The sequence below is a fragment of the Centrocercus urophasianus genome, unplaced genomic scaffold (assembly GCF_019232065.1).
Source record: "Centrocercus urophasianus isolate 14NV4802_14NV808 unplaced genomic scaffold, USGS_Curo_1.0 seq_41, whole genome shotgun sequence".
Lineage (NCBI taxonomy): Eukaryota > Metazoa > Chordata > Aves > Galliformes > Phasianidae > Centrocercus > Centrocercus urophasianus.
In genome coordinates this window covers 1,611,754-1,639,298 of record NW_024884989.1, presented here as the reverse complement: position 1 = coordinate 1,639,298, position 27,545 = coordinate 1,611,754, and the positions used below count along the sequence as shown (strand labels likewise).

General features: G+C 51.3%; 2 protein-coding genes across 12 annotated transcripts in view; one reads left to right on the top strand and one right to left on the bottom strand.

Moving 5' to 3' along the window:
- The window catches only part of MYH10 (myosin heavy chain 10), a 93,140-nt gene extending 91,107 nt beyond the window's left edge, over nt 1-2,033 (top strand). For all 5 annotated transcript variants that reach the window (XM_042833368.1, XM_042833372.1, XM_042833369.1 and 2 more), the window contains one exon: nt 411-2,033. In XM_042833368.1, the coding sequence (XP_042689302.1) occupies nt 411-555 (145 nt within the window). In that variant the 3' untranslated portion in view covers nt 556-2,033. The remainder of the gene's footprint in view (nt 1-410) is intronic.
- A 1,124-nt stretch (nt 2,034-3,157) lies between these two features.
- NDEL1 (nudE neurodevelopment protein 1 like 1) lies at nt 3,158-26,229 on the bottom strand. Of its 7 annotated transcripts, none has more exons than XM_042833295.1 (10): nt 26,152-26,229; nt 18,481-18,578; nt 16,956-17,109; nt 15,621-15,769; nt 14,407-14,543; nt 12,762-12,935; nt 11,937-12,028; nt 9,866-10,017; nt 7,954-8,085; nt 4,630-4,715 (listed from the first exon to the last, which is right to left on the bottom strand). In XM_042833295.1, exons 2-9 carry the CDS (start codon nt 18,564-18,566, stop codon nt 7,989-7,991), a joined length of 1,041 nt encoding a protein of 346 aa, XP_042689229.1. In that variant the 5' UTR covers nt 18,567-18,578; nt 26,152-26,229; the 3' UTR covers nt 4,630-4,715; nt 7,954-7,988. The 7 variants fall into 7 exon arrangements, with proteins under 7 accessions (XP_042689234.1, XP_042689229.1, XP_042689231.1 ...); XM_042833297.1 differs by lacking the exon at nt 26,152-26,229 and adding an exon at nt 25,824-25,882; XM_042833301.1 differs by lacking the exon at nt 26,152-26,229 and adding an exon at nt 25,458-25,518.
- Between the last annotated feature and the right edge of the window lie 1,316 nt (nt 26,230-27,545).

Genomic DNA, 27,545 nt, shown 5'->3' with positions numbered 1-27,545 from the left:
TATGCTCTTCTAGTGGCAAGCACTGATTGTGTTGCTCCCAGCCGACTCCAGGGGAGCTTTTCACACTTGCAAAGCTCTGCTCTCAGCATTTGTATCCAGTACGGAGCGGGGCTGGAGGAGGGGAGGCCGCAGGAGGAAAGCCATCCCGGGCTGCTGCAGGGCCAGCAGTGGCAGGAGGGGTGCAGCGCAGCGCTTCCTAAGCAAGCTGCTTTTGAAGAACCCACCCTGCTCAGTGCGTGGTGTGAAATAAGCAGAGCAGCAGAACGTCTGTGGGCGTCCTGTGATGGGAGCAGTGCTTCCAACGCTCCTCCTGGGAACCTGGGGCAGCGCTGTGCCCCTGCAGCTCAGCTGGGAGCCGTCAGGGCAGCGTGAGGACGATGCAAAGGCTGTTCTCTGCTTGATGCTTGCAGGAGGGGCGGCCCCATCACCTTTTCCTCCAGCCGATCCGGCAGGCGCCAGCTGCACATCGAAGGGGCCTCCCTGGAGCTCTCGGATGACGACGCGGAGAGCAAAGGCAGCGACGTGAACGAGGCGCAGCCGAGCCCTGCTGAGTAGAGCCCCGCACACCGTTTGCATGCAGAGACCTTTACACCACAGTGGGCAGAGCGAGGAGGACTTTCCTGACCACCAGGCTGCCTTGTGGCCCTAAATCTGCCTTACAAAATGTCGGCATGCTACAAGGTTACTTACCGTAGGTCAACTATGTCTTAAGGCTCTCCAGCCTCACCATACTGTACCCCGCTTCAGATATAGGTACAACTGCTTTTTTTTTTACATATAGTAACAAAACGGGATCGTCTCTGTTCAGTGCATCTATTTTCCAGACACTCATTGTAAAGCCATTTTATAAAGCATCATGTGAAGGATGAAACTTTCTGTATCGGTTAAAAAAACCCCACGAAACTTCATTCCCAGAGGGTAGGTGGTTGGGACAGCCCCATTGGCATGGCTCAGCATGCTTTGTACAGACAACATCCTTCCATTTCTTCTGTGCTCGGGCAGCCCTGGCTGCACTGGGCCCGTTGGATCGTTGAAGACCAAACCGCACCCGCATCTTTTTTTCTCCTAACTGTTGTGATCGGCACACAATCAGGGAGTGAACTGTGAAGAGCCTCGGGAAGCGTTAGAGGGAAGCGTAGGGATGAGTGAGTAGTGTCCATTTTTAACCCTCAGAACCATTTTGGAGTGTTCTCAGCACCTGCTTCATCCATTAGTGTCATGCAGTACAGGCAAACAGCGTCACCGTTCCTCTCTGTACAGTACTTTGCAGCTGTAGCATCCTGCTCTTCCATGCCCACCAGCTCTGTATATATACACTAAGGCTAGTTCAATGTGAACACCAGTGGAAAACAAGCATCAGCACAGGCGCAGTAATTTATGAACTTCAGGACGGTGCCACGGCCGCGCTGCCAGCGCTGCACAGAGGGTGTTGCCTGCCTGCAGTTAACAAGCCAGTGGATGTGAATCCTTTTTTCGTTGTTGTTGCTGTTGTTTTTTATTTTGAGCAGTATTACAGCGAGTAGTTAGCGTTCTTTTTGTTTAAATAGCTGAAAAACTGACATTACAGAAAGTGCCTTAGACACTACAGTACTAAGACAATGTTACATATATAATTTGCCTATATAACGATGATTTAATGTATTAATTTTGACTGTGCTTCATATCATGTACCTCTCTAGTCCAAGTGGTATTATGGATATTAGTGACGATGAATCAGTGTTAATAGGAACCTTCCTCTGCCACGCGCCCAACAAACAGATACGGATTTCCTTTTTTTGGTTAAAAGCTTTAACATCTGTCGCAAAGGTTGTGTTGTGTGTTTGGGTATTTTTAATCAAACTGGCTGTTGACCACCAGGCATCTGACTGCAAATATCTTGTTTTCTTGTATACCCATATTTCTAGACAATGATTTTTGTAAGACAATAAATTTATTCATTATAGCTGTGGCCGCCTGCTCTGTTTACTTACAGGAAGAGCTATTTCTTGAGGCTGGCATAGACCTTAATAAATGAGAATATGGCTGGAAGCTGACTTCTCCCTTCTTAGTGTTTTGGTTTTCTGTTTTGCTCTCTTCTACCTCAGTACAGCGTGAAGTGTTGGGGGAGGGCTGAGCCTTACAACTTCCACGGAGCGCAGCTCTGGATCACAAAGGGATCTCAATGCCTCCAAACGCCTCCGAGCTCCAGTTCTGTAGCTGTCAGGTCTGACCTCTCCTGGGAGCAGGGAGAGCTGCGCCTGTTGCCTCCGCAGCCAGGACTGGCAGCAGGGGGGGTGGCAGAGCTGGGAGCTCAGTGCTGCAGCTGGGAGCCGTGGGAGCTGCACTGATGGGCCGCAACCAAGCGTGGGCTGTGAGCGTCGCATTGGGCCGGGCTGCTGCTTCTGTCCACGTGGTGCCCTGCCGCCAGCTCCTGCCCTGCTCCTCAGGGCTGCTCTCAGCTGTGCTGCTGCTCCTCCTGCTGCAAAGGAAGAAGCCTCACCGCCTGTGATCTGAGTGCTGCAGAGGTGGCGCTGTGCCCCACGTGTCACAGCCTGTGCTCCCATCTCCCTGTGGTACTGTGGCCACTCGGGCTCTGTGCAAGAGCAGGTTATTGCTGGTAGGGCATTTTCCAACTGACCGCAATGAAGGCAGCCCTGTCCACGTGGTGTCCCCTCTCCTCCCGCCCAGCACTTCTCCCCCAGGAAGGAGCTGCCATGGATGCAGGTGCGCCTCTGCCCCGACACCAGCTGCCAACAAGGCGTTTCCACGGGCTGCCACTGCAGGGCAGCAGCAGGAAGGCTGTGCTGTGATCGTGAGTCAGGAGTGGGATGGAGGCCATGAGTACCTGGGGAAGCACAGGGCTCTGCTGCTGGGGGCAGCGCTGGAGCAGGCACAGCTCTGGGGGTTGCGTGGGGTCCTGGCAGCCCAGCCAGCGCTGCCCCTCATTGCCTGCAGCTGGACACCTCCACCAGGAGCCCAAGCAGATTCCTGCCCCACAGCACGGGGAGCAGAGGTGTGCTCAGCCCCGCTGGCTCCATGCACCAACAGTGTGTGCAGTGCCAAGCTAAGGGGCAGGAGCTGCACAGAAGAGCGGTGCCTCCCACCCTGCCCTCCAGCTCAGCCAAAAACACTGCAGGACAAACACAGCCACCGCTGCCTCTTCTGCAAAATCCACCGATTCCACATTAAAAGAACTTTATTTTGGGAATATTACTCTCAGGTTTTGGTTGTTGTTTTTTTTGTTTTGTCTTTAAACCACATAATGCTGTGTGCCCACGGTGTTATGGTACACTGTCCTACTGAAACATGCCATATAGACTTTGAATAAATAAAGCTACAAAGCCCAAGTTAAGTTATGTACAAAGATCTTAGGCAAAGATAATATGTTTACAAACCTATGTACAATAAAACAAATGTAAACAGTCAAATGCAGCAGAGGATGCACAGGAAAAGAGGACCATAGGGGCCCTAAGGGCAAAGGGGGAAACGCTCCCACCTCTGTTCTGCTGGGGCCAACGGTTTCTCTCAGCGCTCGTAAATAAACCAATGTACAGCTGCAGAGCCGAGGAACGCGATGGACCAAACTGGGAAGGTTTTTTTTTTTTCCTCAGACCCCCCTGGGGTTCGTTGGTTCACATCAAAATCCACCGACTCTGAGGCACAGCGACAGAGAACTCGCACAAATACATCGCCTGAAAGACCCACAAGGAACACAGTCGCCCAAAACTGTCACAGAAGCCTGCAGGTGACACTGAAATCCTGTCCTATATTACAGAGCTGAACATGGGGCCGATGGATACAGGGTGCTGGGAGGAGGCAGTTCGTAGGTACTGCAGTCCATGGGCTGAGCAGCTTCCTAAAGAGCTGATGTCTGGCTGGGGGGGCAGAAGGGCCACTAAGGAGGGCAGAGTGCTGGGATGGTTCAGGCACATGGGAAAAAAGCTTGCTGCAGGCCCTGTGCCACAGGAGGAGGCTCAGCCAAGCTCAGCCCAGAACTGCTAAGGGCACTGGTGCTAAATGATGTATGCTGGGCCTTCCTCAGCAAAGCCCCACGCCAGCACCAGCTCTACCTCCATCTGCTGGGCTGGGGAAGGGCCTTATGGACACAGCCAGCTGCTCACCTGTCCAGCAGTGATTTCTATGCTGCATTCACTCACACCCCCAGAGCTCACTGCCAGCCTCCACTCCTGCTCCCAGCCTCGCTCAGTGTGTCTTGAGAGGTTTGAGCCCCATGGGGAAGGACAGCAGCTGGTTGGCTCAAACAGCAGGATGTGAGATCAGGCAGGGAGAGGCGTAGCCTTCAAGAAAAGCGGCAAATGTTTTTGTCACACCAAACCTAACTGAGAAAAGAGATGCAGTGACAGGTCGAGCAGCACCTGGCTGAGGTTCTGCATCCCCTGCAACAGAGCACTATGTGTCAGCTTGTGCAACACGTGGTACGGGGCCGCAGGGCACACCCACTACAGTTAACTCTATTAACAGGACACGAAAGGCTGCAAGCATGGGCTCTCCTCCAGCAGCACGGGCACTGCTGCACGCCATGGTGCAGGTCCTGTTCCTGCGGGGCAGGGAGGGGGAGGAAACCAAAACACTTCTCTTGTTGGGCCGAGAAAAGCGTCCGCGAGTCCAAGCACAGCCTGGCGCCGACTCATACGCTCAGGGGGAGCATGCCAGGTGCTGAGGAAGGTCTGGAGGCTCCCAGTCCCGGGGTCCCTTGATCAAAGCCGTTTACTGCCCTGAGAAGCAACAAGAGACAGGCAGGTCAGTACCAGCCCACCCTGGGGCTGAGCCCAGCCCCTCCATCCCAGACCTCCCTGCCGCACACACACCCAGGGGCAGCGCTGTGCTGACTGCACAGGGGCCACGCAGAGGATGAGGGGCGACGGCCTCAGGGGTGGCACAGCCACAGGCAGCTCAGCTGCCCCCCAGGCCCGTTCCCCACGTCCCTCCCTCCTGCCCAGCAGCAGCTGCTCCCAGCCTGCGGGCTCCGGGCAGCCCTCAGGGCACAGCCAGGCAGGGCTGGCTCCCCACCAGCCCAACTGGAGGCTCAACACAGGCTGATCCCAGCACAGTGGAGGCATCCGTCCGTCCACCTGCACACGCTCACACAGCTGCAGTGCAACCGCACAATGGAGAATGGGCTCAGTGAGAACAGGCAGCACACAGTAAAGCACAGCGGAGCTGGGGCTGTAGAAGGGCTCCGGGGCCTCCAGGCCTCCCCCACCCCTCCCTGCTGAGCCCCCAAACCCACAGCCTCCACCCAGCTGCAAACCACAAGCTCACCCCTTCCCACAGCTGCTCTCAGCTGCGAGGCACACAGCCCAGGGAGCAGCACACGTGTGTGACAGCCTTCCACAGCCTCCACCCTGTTTGGGTTTTGATCTCCTCAACTCGGCTCTGCACACAGCACCTAAGCTCGCCATCAGCCCAGCGTTGATGAGGAGATGCAGTTACCCCTCAACAGCACAGCACACCCACCCGACTGCTGCCCCCGTGCTCCCTGTGCCCAGCAATTACAGCGCTGATCCAGAGGAGCAGGTGAAGAACCTGAATGCCTGCTGGCAAGGTTGGCTTCCCATGGTAATGCTGCTGCAGAGCCCTCCCCACCTCCAGCAGAGCCTGTTGCACCCCGCACGGGGCTGTGGGGGGGGAAACCTTTGCCTCCTTTCCTGTTAAGGCTGAAATTTCAACTGACTGAGACACGACCTGCAATGTGTTTCAGAGGCAGGTGCCTCCATGCAGCAAAACACTGCTGGAAGAGTCCTTAGAGCAGATGCACTCTGCTATTTCCACGTGAATGAAGGGGCAGGAAGCCGACCTGGTCCCAACATGACTCTGCAAATGACTTATCAGGGAGAGAGCAGCTCTGCCAAGCAGCGCAGGGGAGAACGAAAAAATAAATGGGATTAAAAAGCAGTGGTTTGCTTCCTTTGGGAAAGAAAAGAGACATTCGAGGCAGGAATGGCAGTTTCACCTTTAAGGGATGCAACTCCTTTCAGCTCCTGCTCCGAGGCCCATTCAGCAACACAGGTGCCCCTTTTGCATCCCAGAGAAACATAACCAAGGCCAGAGGCCATGAAGCAGTCAGGCCCTCCTCACAGCTGCCACACAGATGTGGCAGGGCCCAGACTGAGCCACGGGCGACACCAACAGCTTCACGAAGCCCAGGACAAAAAGGAGAAGGAGCCATCGCTGAGCGGGGTGCAGCAGGGCAGGGGACACACACTACACACTGCTGGCCTCACCCCTGGTGCAGAAATGAAGATGAAGCAGCAGCTCTGATTTGCAGAGAGCTCTCTCTATGGTGAGTCCATCAGGGCCGGCGCCTCAGACTGATCCCAAGCCAACAGTCCCTGCTGGAAACATTCCCCCCTGCAGCAGCTCCTGCTGGGTGTTTCTGACTGCTGTCCTGACCACGGCACACACTTTGTGCCCATTTCCAGTTGCTCTCCGTCCTGTGATTGTTCCAGCTGGATCTTTACTCGTTAATCTGTATTTCAAGCTGTATTTCATCCTTAGTACAAGGCCTCTGTGGCTCTCTTAACTCTAAGCATCAAACAGAACCTCAACAGAACACTGTCCTGGAGCCCAATAACCCAGCCTGGCCCCCGCCACACGCACAGCAGGGAAGGGCCATCCCTGCTCCCTCCAAGGCAGGCCAACACCCAGCACAGTGCTGAGGAAGAAACAAGGCAGAGGACACACTGACTTCAGGATTAGCTGGGGTAAGAGCAGCAATGCTTCACCCCATCTCTCTGTCACATCCGACTCCATCAGAAACATGCATATATTTGAAGAGTTATTAAACCAAGAAAGCAAGCAGCACTCAACCTTACAGCTGGAACTGGTCACAGCACCAGAGAAACTTATCTAAAGCAAAGAGAAAGAAAGATTATAGCCTCAGGCCTCAATCATTGCCTATTAGTTTGTAGTGCTACGAGAACTACCTCATGCAGTTAGCATATCCACCAACTCTGCACCTCCAAGCACCGCAGTTAAAATGCATGCAGCTTATCATTGCAAATGAATTCATTTACCCATGACCAAGGTGGGGAATATCACCTTTTCACGCCTAGTGGAGAAAAAGTGAAACAGTTTATGCACACAGTGAAGACATTCTTGGGCATAACCCTGAGTTAAGCCACAGGGAAAAGGGTTTGAGTGAACCTCACCTAGCTGCTGATCCCTGAGCTCTGCACAAGGATGCTCTGCAGGGCAGACAGGGATCCTAGGTGCAGTGACTGCCACCACAGCTGCTCGCACGGTGGCACTGCCAGCAGCGTGCAAGCAGAGGCACTTCTCACTTTTAAACACAGCCCAGCAGATTCACAGGACTTGCCTCAGAACAAACAGCAACTGCAATGCTCTGATGCTCAAAGAAAAGAAGAGGACTGAGGGAGTTGTGAGCAAGGAGCTCGTGCCCCAAGGAACAAACAGCTCATCTTGGCTCGCTGCAGTCCCAGCTCGGCTGTCGTCGTGCCTCTGCGGCACCCATCAAGGTCAGAGGCATTTTATTCCCCAAGTGGATCGCAGTCCCTAACAGCTAACAACAATTCTAACTGCAAAGGAACAAATTTCCATCACAGAACACCCCTCAGGTGCTGCTCTGTAGGCCTGGGGGTGCACACAGAGCCACCACGTTCCTAAAGGAACCAGTCTGCAGGAAAGTGATCTTACACCAGACTTGGTAGAGCACAAAATAAAAACAAAACCCAACACAGCAGATAATTCCTGAGCCTTCCAATTCTTCTGCAAAGCTCGCGTGCAAGCCCAGCTGTTCTCCAAACCTCCCTTCAAACGATTCTGAGGTAACTGCTCCTATCCTGGCTTCCACACCTGCTTCAGCTGCCCGCCTAGCTCTGCTCAGCAAGCACAGAGCAGGAGTTTGATGAGACACGGAGGCTCAAACACTTTTAGCAACAAAAAGGCAGAGAAAGGAAAGCAAATGGAACCGTAATGACATGGCTGGATTACCTCTGGCACAATCCCACCACCCAACAACTGGCCGTTCATAAGGCAGCGGCTGCAGACTGGACCGGGTCTAGGAGCGCGGGTGGCTGTTTCAGGCTCCAGCGACAGTTTGGGGCAGGGAAGAGAGAACAGGGGCTGGAGAGAAAGGAGAAGAGGGGAGAAGAAAGGGCAAAACCTCGGCTCAGCCAACCGCTGTGATGCACTCAGGTCTGGTGGCAGGGCTCTGCTCTGCCCTCACGCACAGCGAGGCAGGGTTACAGTGTGTGCAGCACAGCGCTGCACCCGGCCCTGGGCCACGAGGGAGGCAGAGCAGGGCAGCTGTGAGGTGTGAGCTGCTGATCCCACGGCCTGCAGCACATCTGTGTTCAGAGGGGAGGGATGGGACTGCGTAAGGATCTCTAAGAACGTGCAGGTAAATTGGTCACCTCCATCACTTCCCCAGACTGTTAGCATCCTTCAAGTTTGCTGAGGAAGTGCACTATCAAAGGGACACATGTCTAAGCCTTTTTCAGCTACAGCCTGCCCTGAACTGCAGGCAGCCAGCCCAGATAGCAAGAGTGATGACAGTCAGAAGGTAATTAGAAGCGACTCCCATCCCACGCAGCCATCAGCTTATTACCATACCACAGTTCACTGTAGCCATGCTGCCTCCCAAGAACACTTCTAATCTCTCCCCAGCACTGCTCTGACAGCCTGCACATGAAATGGAGCCCATGGTGCCACCACCACTGCTGTGGTGATGCACAGACCCTGGTCAGCCTCCCAGTACGCAGCCAACCTCACAGTCTGCCCCATTTGCATGTGATGCTGACCTTGCTAAGTATGTGAACATTCCCTTTTCCAAAAGCAAGAAACACCAGTAGCTCTGAAAGCTCTTCTTGCCAGTTTCTAAGATGCAACATGCCCTGCTACCCACATAGCAACATGATTCAGCTCCCACAAGGAGGATTCCAGAAACCCAGCCTGTCTGCTTCTGTGTGGCACTCTTTTAAGTTGTTTAAAGCTCCCAATAAATGCTGTTTACAGGATGTGCTGAATATCAGTGTTAAAACTGCTCTGGCTTGAAGTCTAATAGGGAAGACTATTGCCAGCAGAGAGCACAGAGGGTGTTTTGCACATTGCCATTGAGCACAGGTTTCCCTATTGCTGGGTAACACAGGAGGAGAGCCTGGCTGTGCACCCTGCTCCTCAGGGCTGCTCATGCAACCATGGGGCCCTGAGCTACAAAGGACTATGGGAAAATCCTCCTGCTGAACCACTTCCCCATACCAGAGAGGAAACTCCAACTATGAGCAAGTCACAGGGTGGTTCTTCCTGCAAACGCTGCCTCAAACACTATGGCTGACACAGAGCAGGACAGCACAGGACAGCTGTCCCTTCTATCAGCAAGGATTACACAGTTAGCAACATGTGCTTTTTCACTGATAGCAGGGAGGAGAAGAGCAAAGAGGGAACCACTCTCCAAGGAAGCAGTGCTGCCCACTTAGTGCTCTTACTAAGGGAACCTGCAGCTCTGCAGTTCAGGCACTCCCCGCACACAAGCACTCCAACAGCTGTGGCAGCCCCACCACTGCCTGCTTGAGATTCTTGTGAAGGGCACAGTCACTGCACCAGAAGGTTTACGCAGCCACCAAGAGCTGGGGCAGCAGAGGGCAGCACAGGCAGTGACATCCCACCAGCTGAGACATCAAAAACTTGCTTTTCTCTTTGCTTTACAGTGGAAACAAAGGCCTGCAGTGGAACAAAGTGAAGCAAATTTGCCTGCAGTGGAACGCTGCTCCTCTGTCCCATGGAGAAACTGGCTGCACAGATTTGTCTTACTGGACAAAAGCTAAAAACAAGCCAAGGAAAACTTGTTTCACACAGCATCCTGAAACATCCACCCCCCTCAGTGTACAAACACATGCTGACTTACCCTTTGTCAAAGAAAGAAGTATGCCCTGCATGAGGGAACTTGGTGCCGTTGCTGCTCATCGCGCTGCTGTTAGCGGTCCCTGAAATGTAGGATTTCCGTGATGCCTGGTCCTTTGCAAAATTCCTGCAAGCAGCTAACTTGGATTCTAAGGCCTGTGAAAGGAAAAGAGAGGTGGGGAGGGAGAAGAGGGATTACTTTTTTTTTTTTTTTTTTTTTTTTTTTTAGGAGAAAGTATTTTGCTGCTCAAGTTCAGGCTTTAGCATGACCAGAAATCAGTATGGTCAGAACCCCACTGTGACCATCTTAGGCAAAAAATGAGCTAAATGGAAACAGAACTGCTGTCTTCTCCAGTCAGAAGCACGTAATGAGATGCTGATGCAGACTGCCAGGTGCAGTCCTCCTCCATTAGGGTAAGGACTTTACAAGAAATCAACTCTCAATTAGGTACCTGAAGCACGGAAGTCAGATGCTGGAGGTGGTAACTGAAAGCTCCTGTTCCAGAGTTAGAATGATGCTGGTGTAAGCTGACCAAAAAGCTCAAGGAGAAAAGCAGAATCCTCCAATTTCAGGAGGCACAGCATATTTGTAAAGTTGCATTTTTCCGCAGGAAAGTATTTTTCTGGTATTTCCTAATCACAGCCTGCAAAACTTCACCAGTTTCTTTATCCTCCCTGCTAAGCTTCAGAAGAGGTGCTACAGACCTCCCATAAGAGGGAAACAAAGGCAGCTAAGCCTATCTCCAGGGGTTCTACCTCATTTCTACCACATCCAAGCAAGCCTGACAAGTTTTTTTCCTCCTATACAAGGTAGCAGACTTGCCTCATCCACTGACTCCTAGCAGGGAGGGCACCAACTGAGCTGTCCATGTAGCTCGCTGTCTCACATGCCAGCAAGAAAGCTGAGGGGAACATCTTGGAGAGAAAGGGAGCCCCAGGCACAGGATGAGGCACCCAATGGGTAAGCCAACCCACAGAAACCCTGCACATCCTATAATTATTACTAAATAAATGCATCAGCTGGAATTTTGTATCGCTGGCTGTGTGTGTTTAAGAATAGGCTGGGAAAGAAGCACGCTTATTTGGCATTTCCTGTCCTCGCAGAGTAATCACATGGCATGTCATTAAGCTCCCTAAATCCCCTACAGACTCTTACTCACAATGATCCCATTTTAAACATGCCACTCTGGAACCCTGAGCCGTCCTGCTGCCCTTTCAACCCAGGCTTGATGAGCTCACGAGCTCTAAATACAAGCAATGATCTGATTTTTAATGTCAGATTTGGCTAAAACAACCATATTCATGTCAGCTATTTCTGTTCTTAGTGCAAACCACAAGGGACAGAGGAAAGCCAGCCCTGGAGGCTAGACACCAAGGCTGCCATGCTTCCACTCGAAACACTGCCCAAGGAGGCAAGCAAACAAGCTTCTCACCACTCACAAGTTGTGTCTTCATTCAGCTGGAAAGCCTGGCATCCTAAGCAACACCACAACAGATGTCAAAAGCACTTTTTTCCTGCTCACAGTTGTAATCCCTTTAGAGGCTCGCATTTCACTTCCCAATCAACTACAGATGGGAACACTCGGCTTTCTCCTGATTTATTCTTCCACTTTCTTACCAAAGGGATATTTTATTTTTTATAACCTATTCATTTAAGTTCTCAGTAGCTTCTGCAGATCTCCTCAGAGCCTCCATCTGCTATCAGCTCCCCTCCCACGAATAACACAATTGTGCAGTGGGTCCTAAGGCTGAGGTTCAGCTGAGTCCTGCTTTCACATGAAACATGAACAAGCATCTGCTAACGCCCAGCCTCCGTGCACCAAGAAAGTCTTTACTCCAAAAACAGATTTCATCTCTAAAAGCTGGCATCAGATCCTTAGCAACCCGCTCCATAAATCAAGATAATTAAAAAACAAGTGTTGTCACATCCCAAACACTAAGTGTGGACAGTTTAAGAGAGACACCTTAGAAACTCCAGCACTAATTCAGCATGAGCCAAGGCCTCTTCATCCCCCATATGGATGAACTCTCAGGGAAGGCACAGAACTGGGGACAGTTCAGTACACAGCACTCACCCCAACTTTCCGTAAGAGATCCCCCACGATGTTGAGTGCAGATATTCTAGCTGAAGGAGTAAGAGGGCTTGTACCAAATCCATTTGGTATAGCTGCAAACAAACACACTTCATTATATATGTGCCACTCCTCCACTATTTAATTTTTAAGTAACTCCTGTAAGGAGGTAAATCTTAGATCTGACTGCAGACTCTTTGTACAAACAGTAACACAGGCTGCAGATCACTAGCCACAGAGAAAAAGCTTAATTCCTGCCCACTGCCCTCCTGCCCATTAGATACACACGCAGAGTTCACGCACTCTCCATCTGCATAGCTGCTGCCTGCAATCCATCTAATCCAACCAGAGCTTTCTCTGGAGTCTACTTTGATTTAAAATAAATTGTTTTAATCCTCGTGATTGACCTGAGCCTTCCAGATGGAAGAGGACTAGGCTAATATCCCACTGCCTGACAGCACAGCACCCCGCAAGCACACGCTAACAAAGACGGCCCAGCACTGCTACCCACCATTTACCCACCAGGGAACTTCAGCTGAAATATTACCCACTGCATTTCCCTGCGACCCCAAATATATTCTACTGCAGAGTGCGATCCTCACCCCTACAAAGCAGTAGCTAAGCTTCTCCCTTTCTTTCCCACAGTATTAACTAATTACACTCATTAAATAGGTCTGACACTGCTCCGGTATTTCAGCACACGTTATGTAGGGATCCACACGTATCTGTGTTCACTTTGAGTTTACTAACAAGGGCCTTGTCTGAAGTTATTTTTCGACAAGCAGAACGTACTCCCACCCAATCAGGCACAGTTTCCAGGAATTATACCTTTGGGGGAAGGAAAACTATTTTCAGATCCTTTTCCAACAGGCGTAGCTGGCAAGGAGAGAGATGCCTGGACAGCTGAATCCATCTTTTCACAGTCCAGAGTTGGAGAGCTGGGCGCAGATTTGCGGGTGACTTCCTGCTGCCTTTCCCGTACTGCCAGCTCCTGCCGCAGGTCTGAGCACGCAGACAAAACACACAGCATGTCAGTGGCAGATTTCTCCAGCATTCCACAGAACAGAATTCTTGCAGAGAATACTCTGCAGTAATCAGTGAGTCACTGTCGCTGCCTCCCTCCAGCAGCAAAGCCCTCCATCTCAAATAAGGCAGAGCTCGGAAGGCAGCCACACAGTGCTGGCCCTGAGAGCTGCGTGCACCCAGAGCGCAAGGCTGGTGACCTGGCCTCACATTCCTCCCCGCTTGTAGTTTGAGTTCCATGGAAAATAGGCTGCAGAAGAACACAGCCACTCACAAATGCCTGCTAACTGCACTCAGCTGGGAGGCCAGAGAAACAGACTGATGACCTGATTTTGTTTCTAATTCCCAACGCTGCCCTTCCAGTTTAATCATCTGCAGGACTGCACACTAGCCAGATATTGGGAAGGGGTTGTGTCTGCTGTTTCTTGATTCATCAAGATGAGAACAAGCAGACTAAAGAAGTTCATAGCCCAAATGACAGAGGAAGAGCAGAGAAATTAGGAATCCAGTGTTTTATTCCCACTATCTCTCTGGACTGCTCTGTATCACCACCTTGCTGCCTCCCATTTCCACACAGATTTGCTATAAAGAACATCCAGCACAATTCAGCAATGGATCTGTGAAGTCTCTAGCAGAGCCCAGAGGCAAATCAATAATACATTACATGGTTGGTTTTTTTGTTTGTGTTTGTTTGCTTTTCAGGCACAGCCTAAAAAGGTCCTTTTTAGGTCCTTGCTTTCACTGAGAAATTGCTTCCAAAGAAATAGTTTGGAAAGAATGCTGAAAAACACTGATTTCTAACCTGCAGTGATGGCATGCTAACGCTGCTCCATCAGAGCAATCATGTTCCCCAACCACTAAAATAGAAATAAAGTTTCCCCCACGTTCTCAACATGAAACCTCTCAGGGAATTCCCAGCTCTTACAGCTCTGAGGATTATCTGAAGCATCCCTGATGCCACGGCTCTAACCACAGTCTTTATTGCCATATCTTAAAGAAGCCAGGCAACTTCCAACAGGTTCAGAAGGTAACAGCAGGCAGCATTTTTCAAGATAGTTATTTACCATTTGGCATGCATTTCCCTGTCACTTCCTGTACTTCCCCTGTGCCTTGTGGCACAAAGCCACAGAGAGGAAACTTCTAGAACACAGTTTTCAGCTCTATTAAATCTGTGGAAAGCAGTATGTTTTTACTCAGCTTGGTTAAAAACCCTGAAAGAATCTGACACTAATTTTACCCAACATGAGGAATTCTTTCCTCTTAGATTCAGTGGACACACAAAGAACACAGAACATACTGTTTATTAGCAGGTAAATTCCAACGCTTATATTACACATCCAGTTTCAATCTCATTAAGTGAGGCTTTCTATAAACATGAGCTTTGGTTGCTTCATGTCTCTGTTAGTAAGCCAGCAATGTACAAAGACAGAACTAATCAAGCAAGCCATACCTCTGGCTTCATCCTTTAATCTCTGTACAGAAACTAGCAGTGACTCCTTGTCATCCAGTTCGCTTTCTAGAAACGCGTTTCTCTCTATCGCCTGGTTCAGCCTTTGCTCAAAGTCTTCCAATGAAACTATTGTTGCCCTAGAAACAAAATCCAGAATATTAGATTCTTCAGCTCAGCTAACTTAAAAGTGTATTCAAATACATAATAGAGGAAAAATGTTAGCAGGACCTACATTCAAGATAGTTACTTGAAAGCTATGAAAATGCTTCTTAGGAAGGACTAGAGCTCCAAAGAAGAGAGTGAGATGAAAAGAACATGATAGCATCTAGCTCTCCAAGATGTGCCAAAGAGCTGGGGCAGAGCCAGCCTGGCACACCGAGCTCCATTTTTCCCAAGTCATTCTCCAAAGTCACGTATTTCGTGTGTCAGCTCTGGAGAAACAGGCAGCAGCTCACAGAAAGAAGGGCACTGGGATGCTTGTCCAGCGATATCAGTGAGACAACTTATGTGTGTCAGAAGTTAGTCATGAGGTTAAGAGTGCTGTGGAAACAAGGCCTCAGCTCTCAGATCTTACTGCCAAATAGCCAGAGGCTCATTCCTGGTCCCACTGAATCAATGGCAAAATTCCCATTCAGCAGAGCGGAAGCACGATCGACTCCAAAAACGGGCGTCTCCTGCAGCAGCCTGCTCATTTTCTGCACTTACACAGACCACATCTGCTCCCCACCGTCATTAAGCTGTTATGCAAGGAAAGAGGAGACTCCTTTGGCGTGTTTAATTTAAAAGGGACCAAGTAAAGCACCAGCTTCCTACTTCAAAGGGGCTTTGAGCTACAAGGATCACAAACGTAAGAGTCACTGGGCTGGCAGTATCAGAATTAGAGCACTGGCCTCGCTTGCACAGCTCATTGCTCACAAGAACACAAAGCACCCCGGGTCCCCCCACAAGCTTTTCTTCTGTAACGCAAAACTACCAGCTGATGGAGGTGAACTCCAAGGGTAAGTTGCACTTCACAAAGAATCAAGTGACTTAGGATTTTTTTTAAATTATTTTTTTTAATTATTATTTTTTACGTGTGCGTTTTTGTTCTCCTCCTCCACTCCCCCGTTAAAGGAATAATAAAATGATGAATCTGAATAATAAAATGATGAATCTGAATAACACAGACAAGATCCAGCGAATATTTAAGGAAATTAGAGTTTTGCAGCCTTCACCTCTTGGCACGCTCCAAGTCATCGTTGGCCTGCTCCAGCTCCCTGACATACTTATGAAGCTGATCTTTAATGGCCCGGGTCTGGCTCAGGTCATCCTCTAACAACGACACCTGCTTGTAGCTCTGTGCATACTGGTGCTCCAGTTTCTCCTGAAAGAGAGAGGCGTAGAGAGGGAAGTATCAGCAGCATCCACGAAGCAGCACGCTAACTGCAGTCTGCACATCTGGGACTGCAAGGCAAAAACTTTACAGGCAGGGGGAACTCAGAACATCAGCAAGGAACAAAGGATACGATTACACACGCTGCCCTGTGCACTGACTGCTCGTAACGACACAGCTGGCTGTTCAGCTGCTCTAAAGCCTCAAACATCTAGAAAACCAGAGAGAAATCAAACTGCACAGCCTCCCCTTCAGTGCCTCCCTCCCCTTACAACGACCACACTGTCACAAGAACTCATCTGACATCTCCATTGCTGAAAATCAGAGCCACTGCAATCTGTTACTGGACATCTCCAAGTTCACAAACTTATCTTTGAAAGACTGGAAGATGAATTCCAAAACATGCTCTCACCTGCACTAAGGGTACAGACAGGGGCTTATGGAAAAACCACTGACCTTAAAAGAATAGGTACCAGCCCTACAGACATAACTAGGACTGGATATGTGAACAAGAAATTCTCAAAATAACACTTCTATTGGGTAAGATCCCAACCCTTGCTTTCATAAAATAATCCAAGATCACCAGAACAAGTACTTTTCAGGACCCCAAGAGAGGCGAGAACTCCTTAATGGACAGACACTAACTAAAATTCCCTTTCTGGACACACACAGATCTTTATGCAGTCCCTGTCCCCACAGATAAGGCTATCAAGAAAAAATTAGGAGAATCCCCCCAAAAGATGTCACCAATCACCCACTGTCACATTTCAGTAGGGTGCCAAAAGACCAAGGAGAAATTCTGGGGAAAAAACAAAAACAAAAGTCCAGAAAGAGGACGAAATCACGGTCTGACAAAACAAACTTGTGTTGTCCTCCCTGTTGCTATGTGATGCTGCCTGTGTACACAACAAAGCACCACTTGGCGAAGCCTAAAGATTTCAAACAAACGAGCACAAACTCAATGACAAGTGTTTAATGACGTGAACAAGAAAAAGTCCTTGAGAAATTTCTCTGGTGTGCTGCTGGCCTTATTTGGAGTACATGCCATGCCCAAGAGCAGAGCTTAAGCAGATGATTCCTGTATGTCGTTTAGATCTCCAGTGACCCAGAACAGAACAGACAGCCTGAAATGATACCCACGACATATTTGAAGGAAGAAGTTACAGATGAGACCTACCTTCAATGTTTCCACTTCATATTTCAGCCTTTGGTTATCTGCTTGTAAATCTCTATTCCTCTGCTCAGCCTGCACTAGCTGCGCTTCCAACTCAGCTTCTAGTTCCCTGCTTCCCTCCTGAAATTCAGCCAGTTCTTCACGAGCTTCCTGGAAGCTGGAAGGAGATTTCATCAGTTCAAAATGCAGCATCTCTCAAGCACAAAGTTCACTGCTCTTCAGAAATAATTAGATGAAAAGGCAACAAGAGTTTTAAAGTGCTTAACCACAGACCTCTGCAGGGAAAATAAAAAATGGGGGAAACAGAGCAATTGCATTGTTTACCTACTAATAGAAATTCACCCCTTTATACCAAATAACTCCATTAAATGCACATGCAAATACAACCTATAGCAAGGCTATTTCCAGGATTCCTGCTAGTCTGTACCCCACTAGACTTCACTCTAGCAGACTTGAGAGAGTCACGACATAAAGCTTTTAACCTGCTTCAGGCAAAAACCAGCACAGAACAATCACTGCATCACTACCTGCAAATAGAAGTGTGCTGGAAAGCATTCAGGTTTGAATCTCAGGGTTGCTAAGTGCTTTGGTAGGAAGCCAGCACCTACCCTCCTTACACCACTGCAAGGAATTAAATGACTTGTAGCAGCAACTCCACATACTTCACTAATTACATTTTCATCTTTACCATTTGTAGCAGCTCTTTGCAACCAGCAGAGTTGGCTTTAGGAACCTACATCTCGATTGGCACCAGTGAGACCTTCCTGACAGACTTTCTTCACACAGCTCAAGGATCTCAAATGCCCACACCCTGCCCCCTACACCCAGAAGACAGACCCAAACAAAAAGCAGCTTGCACACTGGGCTCCTTAGGCTGGCTTTGCTTCTACTGCACACCAGTAACACAGAGTGCAAGAAAAGCGTTCTGAAATGTACGAGCTGGAAACCTCCAGTGCTGACTCCCCTCCCCCACAACAAACAAACAAACAAACAAAAATCAACAACCACCCCAAACCACAAGCAGCACTGAAGACAACAAGCTCACTTGCCACTTTTTGTAACCAAAAAGCCTTCTGCTCCACTTAAAAGACAGCAGAGGCAAACACAGGCAGGACTAAGAGGTATAACAAACACGCTTCAATATATTGCAGCCAGCTACCAAATCAGAAACTTCTCAGACCGAGTGCAAGAAGCCCAGGGGAACAGTAATGATGCCAGGCAAGCCCACAGGCAGTCTTACTGCAAAACATCAAGCTACTACTTAAGACAGCACTTTAATTATACAAAGATGCACATTATCATAAAAGGGCTCTTCTCTTGCTCTAACTTGCTCAGTCTTGAGTTCATGGCATGGTAACACAGGGAACGAAATACTTAGCCTCCACAAGGCTGGATTTAAAAGCTGCACCTAAACTGGAAATGCAGAGAGTCATTTTAATACATTTTGGTAAAGTCTCACAGAGAAACAGACTAAGCCACATCCTCAGTCACCAAGAACCAAATCCACTCTGAAAATATACAACAGTACCTTTGTTTGTACTTCAAGGAAAGCTCTTTCCAATAGGCAGTTTCCTCCTTTGGACTTGAGAAGGTCGGAATTTCCTCACTGTCCATGTTCAATATGACCTGTAGGATGCACACGTAAGAAAACAATTTTAGTATGATGAGGCAGGCAGAGCAACCCCCCACTGCTGCTGTACTTCAATGCTGCGCCCTGCAGACCTGAGACTGGCCTGTGAGCGTTAATGATCCCTAAGAGCCACCTCTGAGCAAAGACCAGCTGCAGCAAGTAACGCCATGCTCTGCAACCTCTGGAAATGCTCACGCAGCCTGAAACAAAACCAGAAATCTGGGCTATATCCTTTACTGACCACCGAAGCAGCAGTTAATGCCACTGGCACATTTAGGACCACCACTGGTAAGAATTTACAGCTATCACAGTTTCCACTTTGATTTGTAAAAGGCTCTTCCTACAGCGCACACTGCAACACTGTCTGCCATGGCTGCACAGAGAGCTCCCCACACACCAGGCCTCAGACACGGCTGAAGATGACGATGAGAACAAAGCAGTGGTGCTGGACCTGCACGCACTGCAGTACCCAGGGATGCACTCAGCCAGGCCCAGCTCCCAGCCCCAGGCAGCACTGTGTCATTTTCAAGCTCCCACCAACCTTCTTGCTCATAGGCAGCCATATTTTTTTTTTCTTTCCTCTCCAAAAAACAAAACTTAAAATAGATCATAAATCTCCAGAAAAGAATAAGCTGAAACTAACCACTATTGCAAACAATGTTTGTACCAAGCTCATCGCAGCGGATTAACCACTGCAGCTGACCTACAAGTCCTGCTTTCACATTCTGACAGTCAATAGCCAATGCTGTCCCTCCAGGCCTGAAATTGTCACACTGACATGTCCTGCATCTCAGTGACCCACATGTGAGACACCCAGAAGTGGCACAAAACAATGGCAGAGCTCCCATCAGCAGGCACAGCAGCCCATCCCAGAGGCTGGTGCTTGGCTCACCCAAAGGCAGGGCTGAACTGGCACACTGCTCTGCAGCTGCCACAACGCAGGGCACAGAACCAACCTTACCCACAGGGTGCTCAGTACACCCAAAAAGCCTCAACTCTCTCCCTGTTTACCTAACTCACAGCTGTGCTGCAGCAGCAGTCTGCCATGCACCAGGCCTTCATGCTGCCTGAGCCAATTGACCGTGCCTCCTTTCCTACACGGCCCTGAACTGAGAGAATAAAACATGGGAGGCACTACCATTCCTCCCAGCACATGTATTTTCAGTCCTGCTGTTCCTCATTAGATGCAAGTTACTTTGGGTGTATGTGCCTCAGTTACTGCACCTGTTACCAAGGCAGTTTAATGACAAGCAGGAACGAATCAAGTCCTGTGTCTGCAGTGGATGCAGGGCCCATGAATCACATCCTGAGCTGCCACTGTCTCACAGCCTGATGCATCAAGGCAGGCAGACATCTGCTGTGGCTCAGGCCAGCTCCTGAACTGCTATGCAGATCTGTGGGTTGAGGAAGAGGTGAGCAGTCGGTTACTGCTGCGTGTCCATAACATCAGTCCCCAGCAATCACACTGAAACCACTTCAGAAGTCTTCAGTCTCGTGGCTCTCAGCTGGCACTCTCGGGTCAGCCAGAAGCACATTTTCCCCTCATTAAACGAAACATATCATTGAACAGAGTCAGCTCCCACAGCTGTGCCTAAAGGTAAACAACCAGGGAACCACCCACCGCTGAATTCAGAGAAAAGTCAGTACGAGGAAGTACCTTACATCATTTCCTAGAAGCAGCACGATAACGTGTGCCTGGGTCCACGACTCCTTCCTGTCTGCTTGCACAAGGCACACCCTTGTACCAACGGCCCAGGAGCCCTGCAAGCAGCAGCAATCACTCTTCCTCCAAAGCAGCCCCCAGGTCTCCTCGTGGGACGGAGCCGACCTGCCACAGCCAGTCCCCAGCCTCGTCCATCTCGCTATGCAGCAACAGCTCACAGCTCCCCACGCTCCATGCTTTCCATCGCACCCAATGCTGCCAGCACTGGGTTTTGATCTGCCAACTGCACTACAGAAACACCCCCATCAGAAGCTCGTGCCAACATGCTAGCTAAGTATTTGTGCAAACAAACTTTTATCATTTATCCCCCACGCCTGGAGGACAAGAGAAAGAGGAGAGCACACTCACACTATACACAGTGGCTCTGAGCCGTAAGACTGCTTTAAGAGACACAGGCAGCTCCCAACCTGCACCTCTCCCTTCTGCCAGCCTTTGCCCATTCCCCCCACTCACGGTACAGAAAACCAGACCCATCCAAACATCCAGCAAAAAGCAGCTCCGCGGCGTTAACAGAACCTAACACACAACTCCCAACATCTGACAGTGGGACGGCGGTGCCCACGGGATGCCAGCGGTCGGACACAAAGCACTGCGCTGTAGCGCATTGCCTCGGGCATTGTGTGAGAGCTGAGCCCAGCACAAGCCCTTCCCATTCAGGAGCTCCTCTGCATACGTGGCACTTGCAGAATCAGGCCTTTGACAGACAACACTGGGGCTTTCAGGAACAGACAAGACAATGCAGCAGCGTCTTCCAGGGAAAAGGAGAGCAGGCTCATGCCGATGCCCACTCGGAATTCATTACAACACAGCTCAGCATTCACGCAGCACCCTGGGAAAACTCAGTTACACGGGCAGAACTCCAGATCCAAGCAGCTCTACAACAAGAGCTATGTTCAGAATGCGACGGCTCCTTTCAAGCCCCCCATTACACAGGGACAGAGAGACTCCGCACTTAGAAGTGGAACACACTGCGATTCCTCTGAAAAACTGGAGCTTGTGGGTGACAAACTTCACTGAATCGTGTTTTGGTGTTCTTATTTGCTTACTTATCTGGTTGTACACAACACCCTAATCTGGCTTCCCACTCCCCAAAGCATCCTGGCACGTGGGTCACTCAGTATTTTCCAGATACTAAAAGACTTGAAGTAAGAACACACAGCAGAAGTGACTAAGCTAACAGGTAAGCAGCACTCCCCTCGCGTGCTTCAACAAACCTTGCACCCGAGGCCAAACTGTTATTTTCATGGAGCCACCTCTCAGCTGAGCCATTAAAACACAAGCAGAAAGCGTAACAGAGAACCTTAAAAAAAGCTCCCCTGGCTCCCCATGTGACTGGAGGCTGGGTGATGGCTTGGATCAAATGTCCCACCAGAACACTAAGCCTGAAACACAACACGATGCTCAGAAGCTCAGACTCCCAGCCAGCCCTCCCACAGCTAAGAACCCACCCTGCTCCATTCCCAAAAGCCAGCTCCACTGGCTGACACATCAGGAGCTACAGAAGCACCTCCAAACCCACTGCATCCAAAGTGATCCTGAGCGCTGCTCACACGCAGCTGCGACTGCCCAATACCTTCAGGAAGCAAAGATGGAGAACTAAGAGGCCAAGCACTGTTACTCAAACGTGACAAGTCACAGTGCTGGCACTGCCACAGCCACAGTGTTTTGCTGACCACCAGAGGTAACACAAAGGTCAGCCGACCTTTGGAATTAACCGAACAACTGCCTGCAATGGGACTGGATAAACAGACCCTGCCAAAGTCACATCTGCCCTTCAGTTCTCAAAGTAACGACTGATGCTGGCTGTCACAGTCCCCTAAATAGGGAAGTGCCACGTCATAGCTGCAGTCATCCCTGTGCCCCAGGCCGCTGCCATCATCCTGAGCTGTGATGCAGAGCAGGATCAGTGCCAGCACAAGGCTGTCCAAACCCACAATATTTGCTTCTGCCCGTTTTACACCCTTTCACAGACACAAAAGCCTAAAGAAAACCCGTTTCTACCATTCCACACCTCCCCAACCCACAAGACCTGACAGGGAACCCCCAAGCCAAAGCATGGTTATGAATTTGAGCACATTTGCGCTCTTTCACTTATTAGCAAAGGGAAAGCAAACAATCAAAAGCAAACAAACAATCAGAAGCCACGGATTAGATTTCTCCAATCAACTCGCTCTTGTTTTTCTCATCCTGAAATAGGAGCCAGAGGCATTTTCATGTGCGTTTTGGAAGGCTGCCTGCTTCCATCGCTGCTTCGGAAAGTGAACCTCTGTCTTTTCCTGCAATACTATTTTTGAACTGAATGTTCTCTGGTGAACCACAACAAATGCCTCCTTGCCTCTTGCAACAGCAGCCTATGAGCTTCCAGGAAAAAAATAGTCTTAGAGCACGCAGCATCAGCACTATCCATAATAATGAATCCTGCTCCTCCTGTGAGCACAGCACAGCAGGCAGAAGGTAAGCAAACCCTACCTGCAGAACTCTGTGCCAGGTTCAGGCTAAAAGCCCTTAAAACAACCCAAGAGCAAACAGCTCAGCCTTATCTCAACAGTCTCCTGCAGAATCTGCTTACTAACCTCATACAGCAGGTATGCTTTGTACCATGTGGCCTAGACTTGCATACCTAGCACATAAGGTATCTGACGGGGGGCAAAACCCAACCAACCACACGCACAGCCCAACTAGCAAAGGCATCAGAATTCAGCACTAAAATCATTTATTTCTTTCACAAACAACACAGTCAGATCTCTATTTGTTCCTAGGCAACGCCACCAAAGCATCCTCGAAACGAAGACCTGAAGAGGTTGGCACAAGGACCAGCACCTGCAGCGATGGAGGGGAGGTCCCTGCCCATGGGCACGTGCCAGGATCCGGGGCCACCTGCAAAGCCCCACGTGCTGTGCCCACCCCAGCTATCACCTCAAATCCTTGCTACCTTTCTCTTAAAGCCCTGCAACACTGCAGCACGACCTGCCCGGGAGCAATGACTTCATCTGAGAGCTTATGACAAGCATAGCAAAGAGCCTGTGACAAAAGACAGCACGCAGGTCCCTGGAGCCTCCACATTTCTCAGCAATACCATTCCAATGAAAAAATTCCTTGGGAAGGCGGTGGCCAGAGGGCTATGATGCTTCTGGACGCTGCACAATGACAAGTGACTTAGAAAGAAAAGCACTTAATGCAGATTTCTCCTCAGATCCGTGAACTGCCTTTAAATCACCTCAAATTGAGTAGTACCAGGGAGGGGAAAACCTTTTGTAACACCCACCACCCACGAGTCACAGGGCAGCCAGGCCTTAGGGCACTTCAGCACACGGATCACAAGATGAAAGTTCGCTCTAATAGACCAAGAGAGTAAGAAGCACTTTGTTTCCATGCTTTTGGCAGTCCCATCCCAGGCACTCCTCTGGTGACAACTCTCCTTGTGGCACCAACGTCACAGCCACCAGCAGCCTTCTCTCCTCTCTTTTTTCGTTCCCCCCCCCCCCTTTTCCCACAGTTGAGGATTATCTCATGCCTACAGCCCCCATGTGCTCACAGAAAGCAGGGTTTTACCCCAAAAGGAGAGGAGGACATGGAGTGACATATTCCTCTCAATAAATACCTTCACCTCTCAAAAACGTGCAGAACAACTTTGCACAGAGAGGTGAGCATATGGGAACTGTTCTGCAGCTTGACCACAGCCCAGCCAGGCTGAGGTGTGTGAGGACAGAGGAGCTCTTCCAAGGCAGACCCAAGATTAATAATTTAAAGAACAAACCAAAACAGTCAACCACACCACTTAACCCACACCTCTCACAGTTAGCTGGCACTACCAGCCAGTGTGTCTGTGCACTGTCTGATGCATCAAGTTTAAATACAAACAAATAAATATAACAGCTTCCTATATTTCTTACTACTACAGATGCTAATACATTTCTAAGCAAAAATTGACCTTGGCAAGGCCACCTACCATCCACGAGATCCTGGAATTTTTTTTAATGCAAAATGAAATTGGCTTAAATATCCAAGGAGCATTTCCACTCCATTTCACTCAGTTAACCACAGAATTGCCACGGTTGGGGAAGGGACCTCAAGGATCGTGAATCTCCAACCCCCCTGCCACAAGCAGGGCCACCAATCTCCACATTTCATACAAGACCAGGCTGCCAGGGCCCCATCCAACCTGCCAGTGAACACCTCCAGGGATGGACGGGGCATCCACAGCCTCTCTGGGCAGCTGTTCCAGCACCTCACCGCTCTCTCTGTGAAGAACTTCCCCCTGACATCCAACCTAAATCTTCCCTCCCTCCACTTAAAACCATTTCCCCTTGTCCTGCCATCATCTACCCTTGTGAAGAGTTGACTCCCCTCCTGTCTGCAGGCTCCCTTTAGGTACTGAAGGCTGCAATGAGCTCACCCCGCAGCCTTCTCTTCTCCATGCTGAACAAGCCCAGCTCCCTCAGCCTGTCCTCGTAGGGGATGTGCTCCAGCACCCTCTTCATCTTCGTGGCTCTCCTCTGGACCCTCTCCAACAGCTCCCTGTCTTTCTTGTACTGGGGACTCCAGGCCTGGACACAGTACTGCAGCTGGGGCCTCACGAGGCACAGTGGAGAGGGACAATCACGTCCCTGTCCCTGCTGGCCCACTTCCTTGGGCACAAAACAAAAAAATCCCTCTCTGCACTCCTCACTGAGTCAAGCGAGTTTTGAGTTTCAGAAGGAGCAGAGCAGCCCTGAGTCACCAAGCAGGGGTGGAGAACAATGAGCTGCGTGGGTGAGGAGAGCCATCCTCGTCAGCAGGAGATCTTAATGGGAAGTCACTCAGCTGCAAGTCCAGCTCCAGGAGCTGTGCCTCATGTCAGTGTGCTCATCCCTCACGTCACGTCTGCTGCAATTGGGGTCAAACTCATCAAACTGTCAGGGCCTGCTGGGATGGGGCACAGCAGCACAGAGCCCTGCTGAGCACAGGGGGAGATGGGCAGAACCTGCAGTGTGGAATACCGGGCACACACAGACCCGGCATCGGCAGCAGCAAACAGCATCTCTGCCAGAGCAGCAAACCAAGCCGCGGCTGTGAGAGGGAAGAAAGGTGACAGCACGCTCCGTGCAACCAGCGTCATTAAGGGCGGGCGTTAATTGGCACCGCCTGAAGCCCCCATCCGCCGGTCACGTACCTGCCAGCACTGCAGGCCGTGCCAGCTCTCAGCACTGCGAACCCTAGGGCTGAAAAGAACGGAACGGAGGAACACGAGCTGCGTCTGCGGCCGGCAGGGAAAGCGACCAGCGGCACCGGGAGGGACGAGACCGCCGAGACGACGCGGGGCGGCGATTCCCGTCAGGGCCCAACGCCGCCCTCCCCCCGTCGCCCGCCCCAGCCCCGCGCACAGCCGCCGGGCGGCCCGCAGCCCCCAGCCCCGCTCCCCCCGCCCGAGCCCCGCAGCCCGACCCTCTCCGCGCCCGCCCTCCCGCCCGCCTCGTGCAGCCCCGCGGCCTCCTGCAGACGGACAGACGGACGGACGGCGCCGGCCGCGCGCTGTTACCTCAGGAGCCCGGGGTGGGGGGGGGTAGCGGCTCGCATAGGGCGGTGGCCGCGCGAGCAGAGCCAGGCCGGGCCGCCGACAGACAGGCAGGCGCATCCGCCAATGAGAGGCGGAGGGGCCGTGCAGCCGACCAATAGAATGCGCTGCGGGGCGGGAGCTGCCCCGTTGTCACTTTACAGCCAATAGGTGGAAGAAGCCGGGGCCGCAGCCCCTCAATGCCCACTGCCCATCGCTTATCGCCCATCGCTCAATGTCCATAACCCAGCGGACCGGCTGCTGACCGCCACGGCCCCCCTTGTCCCTGGTACCCGCCGCGGCCGCTGCTCACCGGAGCGCATCCCCTGTCACTGCCGCAGCATCGCCCGCCGCCGGCGGAAGTGCTTCATCCGGGCACCACGGTGGGCGGGGCGATGTCGTGACGTCACGTGGGGCGGGTCTGAGGGCGGGATGAAGCGTGGCCGCGCCCCCCGTGCCGCTTCTGTGCGCGGTGTCGGAGCCGGGATGTGCGCTGCTCCTACCGGCGCGGATCTGCTGCGTTTCCTGGTTTTCCTATTGCTAGACTCGGAAGTGGCCGTGGGCAGGGCAGGGACGTGCCGACCTCTTCCGGTCTCTGAGGCCGCGAATCGGGGCCGCCCACCTGTGGCGGGCTTGGAGCAGCGGCACATCCCGAGATGCCCACGCGGTCCCGTAGGGTTCAGCCCTGGGCTCTGTCGCGGTGTTCCCGTCCTTCACGGACGCCGAGTGTGGCCCACGTGTCCCAGCGGGCCGCCCGCCTCCCTTCCTGCCATTGTCCCCGTCAGACAAGGAAGTGGGCCAGCAGGGACAGGGAGGTGATTGTCCCTCTCCACTGTGCCTTGTGAGGCCCCAGCTGCAGTACTGTGTCCAGGCCTGGGGTCCCCAGTACAAGAAAGACAGGGAGCTGTTGGAGAGGGTCCAGAGGAGAGCCACGAAGATGAAGAGGGTGCTGGAGCACATCCCCTACGAGGACAGGCTGAGGGAGCTGGGCTTGCTCAGCCTGGAGAAGAGAAGGCTGCGGGGTGAGCTCATTGCAGCCTTCAGTACCGTACCTAAAGGGCGCCTACAAACAGGAGGGGAGTCAACTCTTTGTAAGGGTAGATAACAGTAGGACAAGGGGAAATGGTTTTAAGTGGAGGGAGGGAAGATTTAGGTTGGATGTCAGGGAGAAGTTCTGAGCAGAGAGAGTAGTGAGGAGCTGGAACAGCTGTCCAGAGAGGCTGTGGATGCCCCATCCATCCCTGGAGGTGTTCACTGGCAGGTTGGATGGGGCCCTGGCAGCCTGGGCTGCTGTGAAATGTGGAGGTTGGTGGCCCTGCATGCGGCAGGGGGGTTGGAGCTTCATGATCCTTGAGATCCCTCCAACCCTGGTCATTCTGTGATTCTGTCCCGCTTCCCATCCCAGTGCCTCAGGCTCTGTCAGCTGTCTGCTGGGACTCAGGCACAGCCCTCACCAGGTACCCCCAGGCCTCCATAGGGTCAGACTGACCTGCCCCACTACCAATTTCCGCTGCCTCACATCAACCCCAGCTTCTGCTCCATCTGCATTCTCTGCCCTCTGCAATTAGCTGGGCAGTCTGTCATTGGCGATGTGGTGTTGGAGGCCCTCATGCCTCCCTTACTGGAGGCCATTGCTGCCGGCAGTGTGGCAGCACTTGGAGCCGTCTGGGTCCCTTTGTGGGACATGTCCTGCATAAGCATGAGGTC